Source organism: Suillus subaureus (genome assembly GCF_016647635.1).
Source record: "Suillus subaureus strain MN1 chromosome Unknown BJ212scaffold_10, whole genome shotgun sequence".
NCBI lineage: Eukaryota > Fungi > Basidiomycota > Agaricomycetes > Boletales > Suillaceae > Suillus > Suillus subaureus.
In genome coordinates, this window is record NW_024538566.1 from 937,121 (window position 1) to 952,111 (window position 14,991).

Genomic DNA, 14,991 nt, shown 5'->3' on the forward strand with positions numbered 1-14,991 from the left:
GCTCCCTCTTCCTGGTACACTCGTCGCGTTGCTCCGAAACTAGCTGTGTGATGTCACTCAATTGCGCGTGCATGCCTTCGTCACGTTCATTAGCAGCCGCCCGTTCCTCGTTCTCAGTCTGTCGTAGCTGTCTTTCGCTGTCAAGCTCCCCACGAACACGCGCAAGCTCTTCCTCCAGGTCATGAACCCTTCGATCGCGCTCTTCATCCATGCGAGCGCGCTCGGCGGCAAATTCAGCACGTTCCTGCTCCCTCTCGGATATAAAAGACTCCCTTTCGCGAGCAGACTGCTCGCGCTCAAGTCGAACCGTCTCCAAAATGTCATCGGCATGGCGAGAAGCCGCCTCATGAGAAGCTGCGTGAATTGATTCGATGATGGAAGCATTATCCCCTGATCCAGGAGGAGGGACCGGTAGAGGGGGGTACACTGCGCGCTCTCTCTTCCAGTTCAGCAAATAGTTCGTCACCGCGTTGTCTTGTCTCATCATCACGACGTTGTTCGTTCTGGAGGAAGATTTGCTCTCTGTGTTCTTCACTGTCTCGGAACTCTGCTTCACGACGGTCTTCAGCTTCATGAGCGCCTTGGACGACCTGGTTAAGTTCACGTTCTACTTCGTCCAGTCGTTCGTGCCGCCGATTAAGGGCTTCATCAAATCCGGTAGTCGTTGGGTCAAAGTGCACATGAGGATCATGATCTGGCGGTTGTCCATGACTAGGCGGCGGGATATGAACCATCTCGCTCTCCTGGCGGTTTCCATCATCCTGTTCAATAGCGGCTGGCATACCTCCTGCGTGCGATCCTGTGCGTGATGGGACCCGCGAAGCGGCGCGATATTCATGTGGGTCAGCTTCATCACCCGGAATGTGCGAAGCAGCGTGATGTCTGTAAGGGTCAGCTTCGTCACCCGGAATATGCGAAGCAACGCGACGTCTGTGGGGGTCAGCTTCATCATCATCCGGACCTCGTGAAGCAGCGCGACGTGGGTCAGCTTCGTCATCCGGAACTCGTGAAGTAGCGCGACGTCTATGCGGGTCAGCTTCGTCGTCCGAAAATTGCGAGGCACCACGACGTCCACGTGGGTCAGCTTCGTCATCCCTTGCAGGGGGCAATCGATGGCGTGGTCGTCCACCGTCGTGTTCCGTTAGTGAAGGTGTTCGATGACGTGACCGTACATCATCGTCTCTTACATGAGGTATTGAATGTGAGGGATGGACAGTTGGAATGTATACATCAGGGGAATGACGCAGTTGATGTCGAAGATCACTAGCGGGGCTCAGCGGACGTCCTGGAAGGTTTGTCAGAGTAAGTCCATGCTCACAGTAACCCACATACCTGGTGAAAAGTGCGGAGCCATGATCACTGATCGGCCGGTGTGTGATTCAGGATGCGTTCGCTCTGGTTGTTCAATCCTGATGACAGTTGGTGACCGCGGAGCATCCTCAAACCGCGGAGAAGGAGGGATGCCATGACTAGGTGTGTGATGGCCACGACTAGGCGTGCGATGGACATGACTGGGTGTACGATGGCCATGACTAAGTGTGTGATGGCTATGACCAGGTGCATCCTCTTCTGAATACTGAGTGGGAGATCTGTGAGTCGGTAGGTGACCGCCTTCGTCATAACTGGGACCTCTGCGGCCAGGGTCCCCTTCAACACTTGAATGTCTGCGACTAGGGGTGTGATGGCTACGACCAGGTGCATCCGCCTCTGAAATTCGACTAGGAGTTCTGTGAGTTCTGTGAGTCGGTGAACGCTCGTCTCCCCCGCTTGGGTCTCTTTCTTCCGAATGTGTGGGAGCTCGGTGAGTCGCTGAGCGGTCGTCTCTCCTGCTTGGATCTCTTTCTTCCGGACGCGTGGGAGCCCTGTGAGTCGTTGAGCGATCGTCCCTCCTGCTTGAGTCTCTTTCTTCCGAACGTGCGGGAGAGGGCGAATCGGGGTGTCTGCGGTGGCGGCGACGGCGGCGGTCATCATCTCTATACCTCTCGTCTCCTCGTCGAGGTGATGGCGATCGCGAGTAATAATCACGCAGCCCTCTCCGTGGGGAGAGTAGTCGTCATAATAACGGCGATGGGGGCCATATTCAGGTGAGTAGTATCGGCGTCGACGGTCATCCCAATGTCTTGGGTAATCATAATCAGGAGAATAAGGATGTCGACCTCGTCGATAATAAAAATCGTCGTATGGAGGATATCTATCGCGGTACCCTCTACGAGGTGACCGAGATCGAGATCGTGAACGATCAACGTGTCCCACGCTACCAGGTAACATCACTACTGGACCGCCAGGGCCGCCACCTGAAGGAACACCAAATTCTTGGCGAGTGGGAGATCTGGCGACCTGTTCCCCGGGCGGCAATTGTAATACGACAGGGCCAGACGGAGGGCTTTGTTGTATGACCACTGGGCCTCCTCTCCCGGAACTAGATCTGGACCTGGACCTGGGTCTGGGTGCTGGTTCAAAAGGTGGGTGAATTATCACGGGTCCGGAACCAGGCCCTGCAAACATGGGTCCGGGATCAGGCCCTCCAAACACGGGTGGCGGTGGTATCCCTGCGAATCCATATGGAGGCTCCGGCTGTATTGGCGCAGGCTGATCTGCCATACCTACTTGGGGGGGTGGAGTCGGTTGTGGACGCACATTGATATTGATATCCTGGGGCCGAGGGCTTCCATGGCTGTGTGTATGCTCCCCGGAATGTACTACGTCAGGGATATCTTGCTGATATCCTGGTGCCATGTGATCCTCCGGAGGGTGTTGTACATGGTGTACGTTGGGATGCGCATAGGTCTGTTGGGTATCCGTACTAGTCTCACTCCCTTCAGCATCACTCTGTTGAACTACGATTGTATGTGCTGGCAATGGTCTCGTGGGGAGCACAGCATCGCTAGAACCCGAGTGAGGACTTGTGGGAAAAAATCTTTCATCTTCATCGCCAGGGGGACGCTCGTACCGCTCGCCATGTGGTGGTTGGGGGTAACCATCATAACCACCAGGGAGTACTGGTCCTTGCGCACCTGGAGGGTAATGTTGAGGTTCTGGCATGCCCTGCGGCCAGCGCCGTGGGGGTTCATCGGGTATGAAAGGAGTATATTGGCCCGGTTGAGGAGAACCATCATAGGTGGGAATGACGGGAGGCTCTGGGACTCCCGCAGGAACGAATCCAAGGGGTCCGGGAAAGACAAATGGAGGAGGGACAGGTCCAACAGGCATTACTCCATGACCTGGATGCACACCTAGTGGTTGCACACCTGGTGGTTGCACACCTGGTGGTTGCACGCCAGGCTGCATCCCTAATCCTAGTCGTGCAAGATCATTTCTGAGCTCATCAACACGAGCGGTCACCCCCCGCAATTCTGCTTGACGGTCCTGCACGTCCCTTTCAAGCCATTCATTCAGGCCTCTCATGTACCTCATCAATTCTCGTTGTTGGTCCACCGTCGCAAGTTGGGCGAGACGATGTTCCTAACGCAAAAAGAGAATTAGCGTCTCGACAGGATATCAATAGTGTAACTTGCCCGAAGGATGTTCATCAATGTGTCAAAGAGTGGCAGTTGCACTACGGTCTGGGAGAGAGCAATCAGAACCTCGGAAATCATACCTTAAGATTTACTTACTGGTCCCGGAGGCATTGGCACGTATTGGCGACCACCTTGTTGACCAGGGATAACAGGCGGAGGAGGCATGCCCTGCAGAATTACCAAAGTTACATCTTGAAATCAAATCCGTTGAACGACGTACTAAGCCCTGTGATCTTGGGGGACGGTACCAGGTTTGAGGCTCGCGAATGTCGTCACTGGGTTCAAGGTTAGCAGGTGCGCTTGGAGGTCTTCCGTGCAAGTCGATCTAAGCAAAAGGTTGGTATTTTGTCAGATTCATTCAACAGTAGTGCTCACTGGCATAGGAGGAGGAATATTAGTTCGCCGGGGTGGAGGTCTGGGATCGGAAAAATCTCCGGGTGGTGGCACCGGTTGCTGAGTAGGCGGCCTAGGTGCACCAGGAAATACTGTCTCAGGCTCAGTTGCGGGTCGGTCGCGCAGTCTTCGACCGTCAGGGCGAGGTCGAGTACGACGGTGGATAGGTGGGTGTTGAATCTCGGGCGAGAACAGCACTGGCTCTGTGGCAATCGGGAACGTTCCGGGCCGCAATATAGGACTGGTACTCCTTGACCTTGGAGGACGTACTGCAGGTTGGTAAGCGAAGGGGATCAATGCTGGAGGTGGCTGGACGCCTATAGGCACTTGGGGCGGGGGTGCCTGCAATAGCGCAAGCAGCTCATCATCAAGATTTCCACGAGCTCTGCGTGGCTGGGGTGCAGCAAGAGGGACGCGGTCCCTCAGGAGCCGCGTCCAATCCTGCCAGCGTTGCTGGAAATCTTCTGCGTCTACATCTGTGCCGACATCAGAAATAGACTCTGACGGTGGCTGAATGTGGACAGGTCGTTCAGTCTCGACCCGTCTATCGATGAGTTGACGCAAAAGAACCTCGATGGCCCGAAACCGGTCATTAAACTCCGTAGTGTCCAGAGGACCTGAGCGTGTCTCGCGCAACTCGTCCAGCATATGGTTTGTTGACACCTGGCCCTCCCAAAGGGCAGTCGTTTGCTCTCTCAGTGAGATCAGCATGTCTCTCAGCGTCTCAATCGTAATGCTATCGCGCTGCCGCACAGTGGTGGTCGACGCCGTCGAAGGTGTAGGTGATGAGGGTGGAGGGGTCGGTGATGACGAAGACGTCGCTGACAAGCTGGGACCAGGGGACGGCTCACTCGAGGAAGTTTCAGATGGTGTGACCGAGGATGAGGATGGGGATGATGACGAGGGCCAAGATGGCTCCCTAGAGACCGAATATGAGCGTTCCACAGTCTCCGCTTCCAATTCTGTTTCCAACAGACTTAAATCATCATCCGAGTGATGTGAGGACAAGAACGACATGACCGAACTGGGCGAACTCGGGAGGAGGGGTGCATAGGAGGTGGGGACATCTCAACAAGGGTGATACCTGGCCTCGGGCGCGGTCCTCTTGGCGTCGAGAGCACGCTGCTGGCCCCGACAGATGTGTCTCTAGTTGGCACAGGTGGGGATCTCTCCACGACGAGCGTCGTACGGACGTACTCCGACAAATCGTACAGTTCGTCCGGATAGCACGCACATTCTCTGCGATCTCCTGCGTTTCCTGGCCGCGGAACTGGTCAATCTCTTGGATATGGTGAAGAAGACGGTCAATATCGTGCGTGATAGTTTGTTCAGTGTGCGTGCGCGTGTGCTCCGTCTCGAGGACAGAATGGATGGAAGGAATATCATCGTGCGGTGTCGTGACACTCACACTCATCGACACCGAAGTAGGGACAGGGGATACCGGGAGAGGCACAGTCCGCGGGGAGGGCATTGGCATCTACAGCAAAGGAAAACCAACACATCACATCAGCATTCCAACCACAACGCGATAAAGAACTACCCACATATCGCACCGACTCCTGACTTATCGTCGACAGCAGGGTCGGCACCGTCGAAATATCACTGGCAGCTCTGACACTCACTGCATCTTCCTCCTCCGCTTCAATCGCGATACTCGACACACCACTCACGGTGGACGCGGTCCTTGACAGTGAACTCGATGCGCTCGTCGACATTGTCAACGGAGTCGGTCCACTGGATGGCGAAGATACCAACTCAAGTGGGTGAAACATCTGCCTAGGAGACGGTGTAAGGGAAGAAATAGTCTCTGTGATAGGCGTTAGCCTCGCAATACTGCTCAGCGGCGATATGCTCGGGCGCATAAATGATGTCTCAAAGCTGCCATCGATACCCTCCTGCAACGCGGCACTCTGTATACTAGGGGTAGGCTGCAGTGCAGACGAATCAAACGACACGTCCGTCTCAGAAGGCCATTGAGATGGGTGCACAGACGGCGTGACTGCCTCTTCGTCATGGTCAGATATCGAGAGAACTGGAGTCTGTACGGTTCGAGGTGACGCGATGACGAAAGGCTCGCTCGACTCTGTCAAACTCGAGACAGACGTGTCAAGTTCTGGGTGCGCAGGACTCAGATCGCTCTCGGTGTAGGAGAATGTCGAGTCGGTGTGGAAACTGACGATGGGGGTCGGTGTCTCGGGCGCCTGGGTGGTAGGCGGGGCGCTCTCCAGCAGGCTGTCCTCTGCGATCTCTTCCTGTGCAGTGACAGCCTCAGGCGTGATCGACACCTCCGGCACTGGTTCCTCAGAAATGATACTGGGAACTTCGCTCGGTGCCTTTGGCGGGGGTGTGGGCGGTAGATCCACGTCCACTTCGTCTTCCTCGTGCAAGTCGATGGGCTCGTCGATGGGCGCTTCAATGGTCACGTCAATGGGTGCTTCAACGGGCATGTCAATGGGCGCTTCAACGGGCGCTTCAATGGGCATGTCGATGGGCATGTCGATGGGCACGTCAATGAGCACGTCAATGGGCTCGTCAGTGGGTACTTCAACGAGTACGCCAATGGGCTCGCCAATTGGGACGTCGATGGGTATATCAATGGTCACGTCAATGGGAGCTTCAATGGGCGCTTCAGTGGGCTCGTCAATGGGCTCATCAGCAGGAAGCTCCACAGCCAATCCCGACCTCGGCGTGCTCAACCCCTCTTCGCTCGGGATCGTAAGACACACACTCGCCGTCTCATACTGCGTCTCCTCCTTGTCACTCTTGCACACTTCCGCTGTCCAGAAATCCGTTTCGGTCTCGGTCTTGCACTTCTCGGCTGTCACATAGTCTGTCTCCACGTCACTCGCGCACCGCTCCGCAGTTACGAACTCCGAGCTCACGCAAGTCTTGCACGTGTCCAACGTCTGGTAATCTGACTCGCTTGGGATCGTTGGAAGGCTCTTAAATGACGCAGTGCTCGGGCTGGGCGACGCGTGGGCTGTGGTGTACCCCTCACTTCCACTGCTCTCCCTCTCCTCCACAGCTAAAAATCCCTCCGTTGTCGTTGTAGGCGTCCTGCTCCTCGTCCATCCGCTCAGTGTCGACCTCGTCGTTGCAGAATACTCCCTATCAGATGGCTCCTCGCTCGTAGAGTATGCACCATACCGCCGTCTCCAACCTCAGGGGTACGAGATAATGACGGTGAAGTAGAGACGGGAGCGTAACTGCCACTCGTGTATCCGCTGGACGAATAGGAGTATGGCGTTCTCGACCGGCTGTCGCTCGACGAGAACGGTGTTCGCGAACGCCCATCGCTAGAGGTATATGGCGTATAGCTCCCACTGCCGTCATGCGAATCCCCCAGGTAAGAATTACTCTCCGTGCGTCTGTAGCTCAGCGTACTCGGCACGATCTGGGTGTTCGACTCGCCACTCGTAAACTCAAACGCCGTCCCGTCTGTCACTAGGCCTGTCGTTGTCCGGCCATCGCCACTCCTGCTTGTCCTAGAGCTGTCTGCCGAGAAAAAGTCTGATTCGGAACGAGAGCCTGGTACGCTGGACGTGCGTGAGCCGGCGCTGAAGAATTCTTCCTCACTGACACTGAGAGCTCGATTCCTTATCTTCCCAGTAGGAGGTGGGGTGACGCGAACATCACCTCCCAATCTCGGGCCACTGCTCACTGTCACAGGGCTGCCCTCACCTACACCCAGTATTCCACCACTCTCTGAACTCAAGCTTTCATTGACCAAGCTCAGACCAAATCCTAGACCAGGCTTGGCAGAACGAGCACGCGACACAGCACTAGCAAACTCCTCGTCCAGGTCTGTGAGAGATGAGGTGCGGCGCAAGGATGAAGATCGGGATGGAGCGATGATGCGCGGGTCAGAGGGATAAAGGTACGACGAATCATCCGCAGGTGCGCCCATGACCACCCACACTGGGCACCCTACTGGCACTCAGACTTAGCCCCCCCGAATCACTCCCCAAATCCGACAGACTCGGGATCGTATGGAGCGGAGGTACGAACACAGTACTCCTACTCCCGGCAGACGTAGATGTGGTAGAGGCCACAGAGTGGATGGTGCCTATGCTGCCTGTGGGCGAACCGGATTGGGAGCGATTGGGGAGCGATAAGGAGCGGTCTAGTGCTTCCCTGTGTACATATCACCATGTAGGTTAAGTAGACACTCATCAGGATTATCCAAATCTAAGTGTAACATGAATCACTCACCAAATCGCACTTACCCACCTCACCCTCTCCCTCGCACTCTCCGCCGCAAGTCGCTCAACACCATCACTATACAACAACTGGAACGGACACAATATTTCCACGAGACTCACACCATCTTCAGTCATCTACGATACGTTCTACATCAGCGCTCTCCGTCTGATCATCAACTCGCTAGTGCACGTACCTGCGCTGCTGCACTCATCTCCCCCAACATCGCCCCTCGCTCCAGGGTGTGTAAAGCCAGGGGTGCTCCTCACTTCTGTACAATTAATCAGGTCTAAGCTCACTACGCCCCGACCACCCCCAGGGGCACTCCAAGAAAGGATAAGCACGTGCGGGTAGAGCAGTGCGGAGCATTTTTGCCAGAGGTAAGGCGTTGGGGAATGTACATTGAGATACCAGAGGGTACCGATGCGAATGGGCTGAGTGTGAGAATCAGATATAACTTGAAGCCAAAATTAGAATAAGGCACACCTCCCGGTTCTCTCTTGCCCCCATATCTGTCATATCAAAAGGCGGGGGTATGAGGCTGCTCGTAGAGCTCACTCTCCTCCTTATGACATTGTTTCCACTGCTAGTGATTCCTTCGTTTTCCCTGTTTCTGCTGGTGCCTCCTACATTGCCCTTCCCACCGTTCCTATCAGGCGTCACTGGCGGCTGTCCCCGCGGTCCCTGCCGCGATGCGCGTCTACGAAGAGAGAACAAACCCTCCATCTATGCCCCTCAGCATGCGTGTACGCCAACTTGTAAAATCACACACACCTTTGATGCCCCAGGAGGAGACAGCTCGCTCCCACCTTCACTGCTCTCACTCTTCACTTTCCCTAGTCCTGGCGTGCGTTCCTTCCACGCAGCTACGATGTTCCGTACGCTCGTTAATGGGCTTCTGGGGCTCGTGTTGACCTCGTTCAGAGGAGCGGTGCTGCGACGGAGGGCGGTCTGTGTCTGGCGCGTGGGGGTAGTATCATCTTGTCTGTCTGGATCGAATATCAACACAAAGTAAAGGAGTGAAGGTAGGGGTAGCATTGGCACACGCACCCCTAGCAACCCCAAATGCACTCGAAAACGTACTCGCAAAATCGCTTGGGCTTAGCTGTGTCCTCCCTGTCGCTGCCCCACTGCCACTATACGTCCCGGTTGGGGTGCCAAATCCGCGTACTGGTGGACTTAACAAACTCGACAAGCTCAGGTCAGTCCCACCCCCACCTGAAGAAGTCGAGACTGTGGAACGCGAATCGTCGGACCTGCTTTTAGTGACAGAGGAGGGGCGGGATGTGGTGTAGCCCGTAGTTGTATAGCCACCTGTCCCCGTTCCTGTGGTATATCCGTACCCAGTCGAAGTGAATCCCGTGGTATAGCCGTATCCAGTTGAGGTGTACCCCGTGGTACTCCCTAAATGGGGCGTACTCTGGGTTGTAGGTAAAAATGGACTGGTGTTTCTCTCCTTTTCTTTGCTGGGGGTACCTGCGCGGTCCTCGAAGAATGCGATAAGGTCACCCGTGCGACGGCTAGTTGTGGGAAGATCTGTGGCACCGCGTGCATGTCCCTGGGAATGCGTACTAAGTCTGTTGGCATTTACAGGGGATTCAATAGCTGATCGAGCATGCGGGTTGGATATTGTGCTTAGGCGGTGTGCAGAAAGACGGTTCTGGGCAAAGGAAGTCGGTCGGCTGGGGTGCTCGGTGCGTTCTGAGATGGTACTCAGGACTCGAGGGTCGCGTGTGAAATAAGTTCCTGTTGCTGTTGCGGTGTCCGCAGAGTGCGAAGCAGAAGTGCCAGTGTAGGATCCTGTACCACTGTACGGAGTAGACGTACTAAAGGACGTGTAGGACGGTCGGGAAGAGGACCATTGGGAGACGGTGTCCTGGGTAGCATTAATCTCGGCGTCAAGGTCAAAATCGGTGAGAACTGCTTCGACTTCAGCATGTTCTCCGAAACTGTCGTCGTGACCATGACCTTCGAAGCTAGTTTCAGAGCGGGGAGGGGGACTGAATGCAACGCGTCGGAGGAGGCCTGGGGAGGCAGATGAATCCGTAGATGCACGGGGGGTGTCTATGTGTAAAATTTTGGTGGATTGAATATTGATAAGAACAGCTAACATGCCACTGACCAGAATCAGAGTCATGCGAGATAGACGAATACGTCGTTGTGTCATAATAACCTGGCGAGCGCGGGTCGAAGCTCGACATCGCCCGCGTCTGTTCTGTCAATTGTCAGTTCTGGATCGTCGTTGTTGTTACTGTCAAATAGTCAGTACAAGCTCATCAGTATCTGGAAAGCACAATATACGTCTTAGCTTCAACAATCGAATCGAACCAACACGAATTCAGGGCAGGCATAGTCGCGACTGTGTTCGGTCACGTGTGTTAAAGTTACCACGGTGATAGTCATCTATAATCATCTATAAAGTAGGATGCGACGTGTGGGAATCGTCTCGCCAGCTCGCGTGGCTTTCGCGTAGGTACGCTTAAGGACGGTTAAGAACGCTTAAAATCGCTTACCTCGCTTAATGCTTACTTTGGAAATCTCGCGTGGTTTTCTCGCGTGAGCTCGCTAAACAGTGAGAAAAAAACTTGCAAATCGAGATCGAGAATCGAGAATTTGAGAGGCTAAATTCCACCAAGTACGAAAATGCTGCCAAACGCGATATAGTGGACAGTAATCCACACGCCTACTGCGCCGCGGGCATAATACGGACAAACAGAGTGGTTTTCCTACTATATGGGAATGGCATCGAGAATAACAAAAGCAAAATATTAGAAATTTGGTTATTTGGTTACGCAATTTGGTAACACAATTGATTACACAAATTACACAAATCACTACACAACTTGGCTGCTGCTTTTGATTAGAATTCTCGAGTTATATTGCCTTCCCTGCAGCCAAGTGTAATAAAGTGCAATACATACATTTTTGTGGGTTTCATTTCTTATCAACAATGATAGAAATTGACTTATAATTAATGAGGTCAGGCAACTCAATTATTGCACTTGCTAAACAACAGTTTGAATAACAAAGATGGATCAAAGAATTCCTATACTGTGAGTTGCCAATTATATATTGCTATTGCTATGTGCAAGGTGCATCATGCTAATGCTTGCACATACTATTTAGACAACAATCACAGATTACACCAGAATGCAACTGGCAGTCACAATGTGAACGTGATAGACTTAACCGACTTCAAATGACCTCACCTACCAGACATAATCGTCGTCATGCTGCCAATAATAATCAGGACAGGCCTCTACCTCCTGCACCACAGCCAAATTTCATGGCAGCTAATGAGCCATAAGCAGGGCCTGTTCCATGACCTTTTGCTTGGCAACCTCCTCCTGGATTTCCATATGGGCCACTGCCAGTTGACCAATATCCTGGCTTGCCACGAAATGCAATTGCACATGTGCTGCATGCTCATCATCCTCCTCCTGTTAATTGTCCTCCAAGTCCTCCTGTTAATTTTGATGTGCTCTTGAATGAGCGAACAAATGCAGCTGGAAATAACAGACTTTGCCAGCGTAATCTTCGCTGGCAGCAAGAGAGACAGGAGATAAGACAGGAGGCACGAGCAGAGCTTATGGCAGCTGGGATAGAGCCCCCACATGTACCTCATATTCTGAATGAACCTGTTCAACCTGCACCTCCTGTGCCTCAACAGCAGCAGGAAGCTGAGTTGATGAACAATCCCCTTCATTTTGCGCCTAATCATGCACCACCTTTACATGCACTCCCTGAACCTGCTATGGAGAATGAGTGCATTAGACATGACTTGCTTCAAAGACAAGCATGGGAGGAATTTCATCAATGGCAGATTCAGCTACACTTGCAGCAACAATTGCAGCAGCAGGAAGCTGGCCAACAGCAGATGCAGTGGCAGATGCAGCAGCAATTCCAGCAGCAGGAAGTTGAGCAACTGCAGATACAGCAGCACTTTCAGCAGCAGGAAGCTGAGTGACAGCAAATGCAGCAGCGGATGCAACAGCAGATGCAATAGCAGATGCAGCAGCAAATGCAGCAGCGGATGCAACAGCAGATGCAATAGCAGATGCAGCAGCAAATGCAGCAGCAGGAAGCTGAGTGACAGCAGATGCAGTGGCAGATGCAGCAGCACTTTCAGCAGCAGGAAGCTGAGCGACAGCAAATGCAGCAGCATATGCAACAGCAATTCCAGCAGCAGGAAGTTGAGTGACAGCAAATGCAGCAGCAATTCCAGCAGCAGGAAGCTGAACAGATCCATAGATGGGATCAAGATGTTCAACAAGCAAGTCAACAGGAAGAGGTGCGCCAACAATACCAGGAGCAAAGGATTTGTGAGCAGGAGGAGCGTCTTGAAGAGGCACTGTGTGAATATAATGATCCAATCTCTCAAGAAAACCATGAACAAGACGAGGAAAGAAGAAGAACTCAGGAACATGAACACCGCCTGCAGCAAGAGGAAGAGGAGGAGTAGCATGTTAACCAGGCAGTTCCTGTCCCTGATTGAGGTTGGCCATACACAGAGCCTATTGCCCTTCATACTCTTGGTCCTCTTAATGTAGAGTGCACAAACTGCCATGCAATGCACTTTGCATGTGAAAGATTGTCCAACTCCTCTCAACGAAACCCATGCTTTGGAATGTGCTGCTTGTAGGGCCAAGTCAACCTTCCACTCTTTCCAGCATGGCCACCTGAGCTGCGGCAGGCATATATGGACTGAACTTTCATCTCAAAAATATGCCAGTATAATAGTGCTCTTGCATTCACATCAGTTAGCGTCAATATCGAGGATCGTGCTCTTCAAGGATCTGGCCCAAATGCTTTTCATATCCATGGATCTCTCCATCACCTCATGGGCAGTCTTATACCCCCAGAAGGCCTTCAGCCTTCATATGCGCAACTCTACATCTATGACCCTGAGGAAGCCACAAACATCCATGCCACCTGTCCTGGAAATGAAGGTCTTGACCGTCACATCCTCAGAGAGCTCCATGATATGCTGTATCGAAGCCATCCCTATGCTCCTTTGTATAAGCAGGCCTATCAAGTCATGCGAGAGAAGCCTCCAGAGCAGCACACTGATGTTTGTATGTGCATCCATTTCCAGCAAGGCACAGATGGTTGAAGATATAATCTTCCCACTGCCAATGAAATTGCTGTGATTATTCCTGGAGATGGATCTGAGGAGGTGTCTGACAAACGTGATATTGTCTTGGGACTTCAAGGCAGTCAACTTCAGCGTGTCAGCCAACTCAGTCACACATACTCAACCCTGCATTACGTCCTTCTCTTTCCTTCTGGTGAAGAGGGCTGGCATCTTGACATCCCTCTTAACAATCAGGGTGGATGTCAATGAGCAAAAAAAGTCACCCAGTTGCTCTATTATGCCTACTGCCTTCACCCTCGCCCGGTTTGCATGGACCATAACAACATCTTTCATGGTGGACGACTGTTCCAGCAGTATGTGGTTGATGCTTGGGCCTCCATAGAGCAGAGCAATTTGAACTGGATCAGGAACAACCAAAAGTGGCTGAGGGTGGACTGCTACTGAGGCTTAATGGATAATGTCCTTGATGATGGTGTGAATGATCTGGCTCAGACAGGTCACTCCATTATTCTTCCCTCCTCTCATACTGGGAGCCCTCAGTACATGCACCAGCTGCTTCAAGATTCCTTGGCCATTTGCTGTGCCTGCAAGAAGCCTGATCTCTTCCTAACAATGACTGCCAATGGGAGTTGGCCTGAAATCACTGAGAATCTCCTTCCAGGTAATAATTCATATCTTATGCACTGTTTTTGACTTCAGCCTGACAACTTCTTATATAGGTCAGAGTGCTGTGGACTGTCCGGACTTGGTGGCTCGCGTGTTCTATCAGAAGCAGCAGGCTCTGTTGAAGAAGGTTCATAAAGGCTACTATGGAAAGGTCGCAGGTTTGGTGTACACCATCGAATATCAAAAATGCGGTCTGCCCCATATGCACCTTCTCATCTTCCTGGAGCAAGAGGATAAGATACGGACTGCAGAACAAATCAATTCCTTCATCTCTGCTCAAATTCCTGACAGAAATGTCCATCCACAACTCTATGAGGCTGTGGAAAAATATATGTTGCATGGCCCTTGCAACCCACAACGTTGCTTGGAGAATGGACAGTGCAAGAAACACTTTCCAAAGTCATTCTGTCCCCAGACCTTGATGAAGGACGATGGTTATCCAGAGTACGCAAGACCCGACAATGGTCGCACTGTCCAAAAGAATGACAATGTCTTCACCAACAAAGATGTCATTCCTCACCCCCCAGAACTCCTGGTGGAATTCAACTGCCACATCAATCTGGAAGTCTGCGCCTCTATCAAATCTGTCAAATATATTCACAAGTACATCTACAAAGGAAACAACCGTGCTACTTTGGAGATGAGAGGAGCAGTGGATGAGGTCAAATCATATCTTGACTCCAGGTATATCAGCTCAACTGAGGCCGCATGGTGCATCTTTGAATTTTCAATGCATCTTGAATGGCCCTCTGTCTACTGCTTGCCAGTCCACCTCTCAGATGAACATATGGTGTTCTATGATCCTGAGGATGATGCCCATGATGTTCTTGAGTGTGCAGCAGCCAAAGAGACTTGCCTCACTGGATGGTTCAAAGCCAATGTCAATGAGAACTTTGTGGCAGCTGGAGCCCATGACCACCTCTATCAGGACTTTCCCTCAAAATTCGTCTGGACCAAAAATGCATGGAAGATATGCCAGCGTGGAACGGCCATTGGAAGGATGTATGCTGCTGCACCCAGCTCTGGAGAGTGCTTCTACCTGAGATTGCTTTTGACTGTAGTGAAAGGTATGATGTCCGTGACAATTGTTATTGATCTAACTCACCATTTTTTAAGGGG

The 14,991-nt window shown here is 52.5% G+C and overlaps 1 protein-coding gene across 1 annotated transcript; it reads right to left on the reverse strand.

Annotated features, from left to right (window-relative positions):
* Window positions 1-18: 18 nt before the first annotated feature.
* BJ212DRAFT_1345067 (uncharacterized protein) lies at window positions 19-10,312 on the reverse strand (the record flags this gene model as incomplete). The annotated part of the gene is given in 26 exon segments (XM_041335287.1): window positions 19-390; window positions 410-799; window positions 1,163-1,285; window positions 1,333-1,490; window positions 1,578-1,707; window positions 1,852-1,940; window positions 1,980-2,031; window positions 2,064-2,156; window positions 2,211-2,337; window positions 2,365-2,574; window positions 2,608-3,321; window positions 3,343-3,462; window positions 3,615-3,686; window positions 3,739-3,843; window positions 3,894-4,944; window positions 4,977-5,107; window positions 5,146-5,388; window positions 5,456-7,071; window positions 7,108-7,207; window positions 7,829-8,045; window positions 8,124-8,238; window positions 8,308-8,545; window positions 8,598-8,837; window positions 8,886-9,100; window positions 9,162-10,175; window positions 10,234-10,312. Coding segments are annotated over 26 exon segments (8,014 nt in total), but the record flags the coding sequence as incomplete, so codon positions are not given.
* Window positions 10,313-14,991: the final 4,679 nt, after the last annotated feature.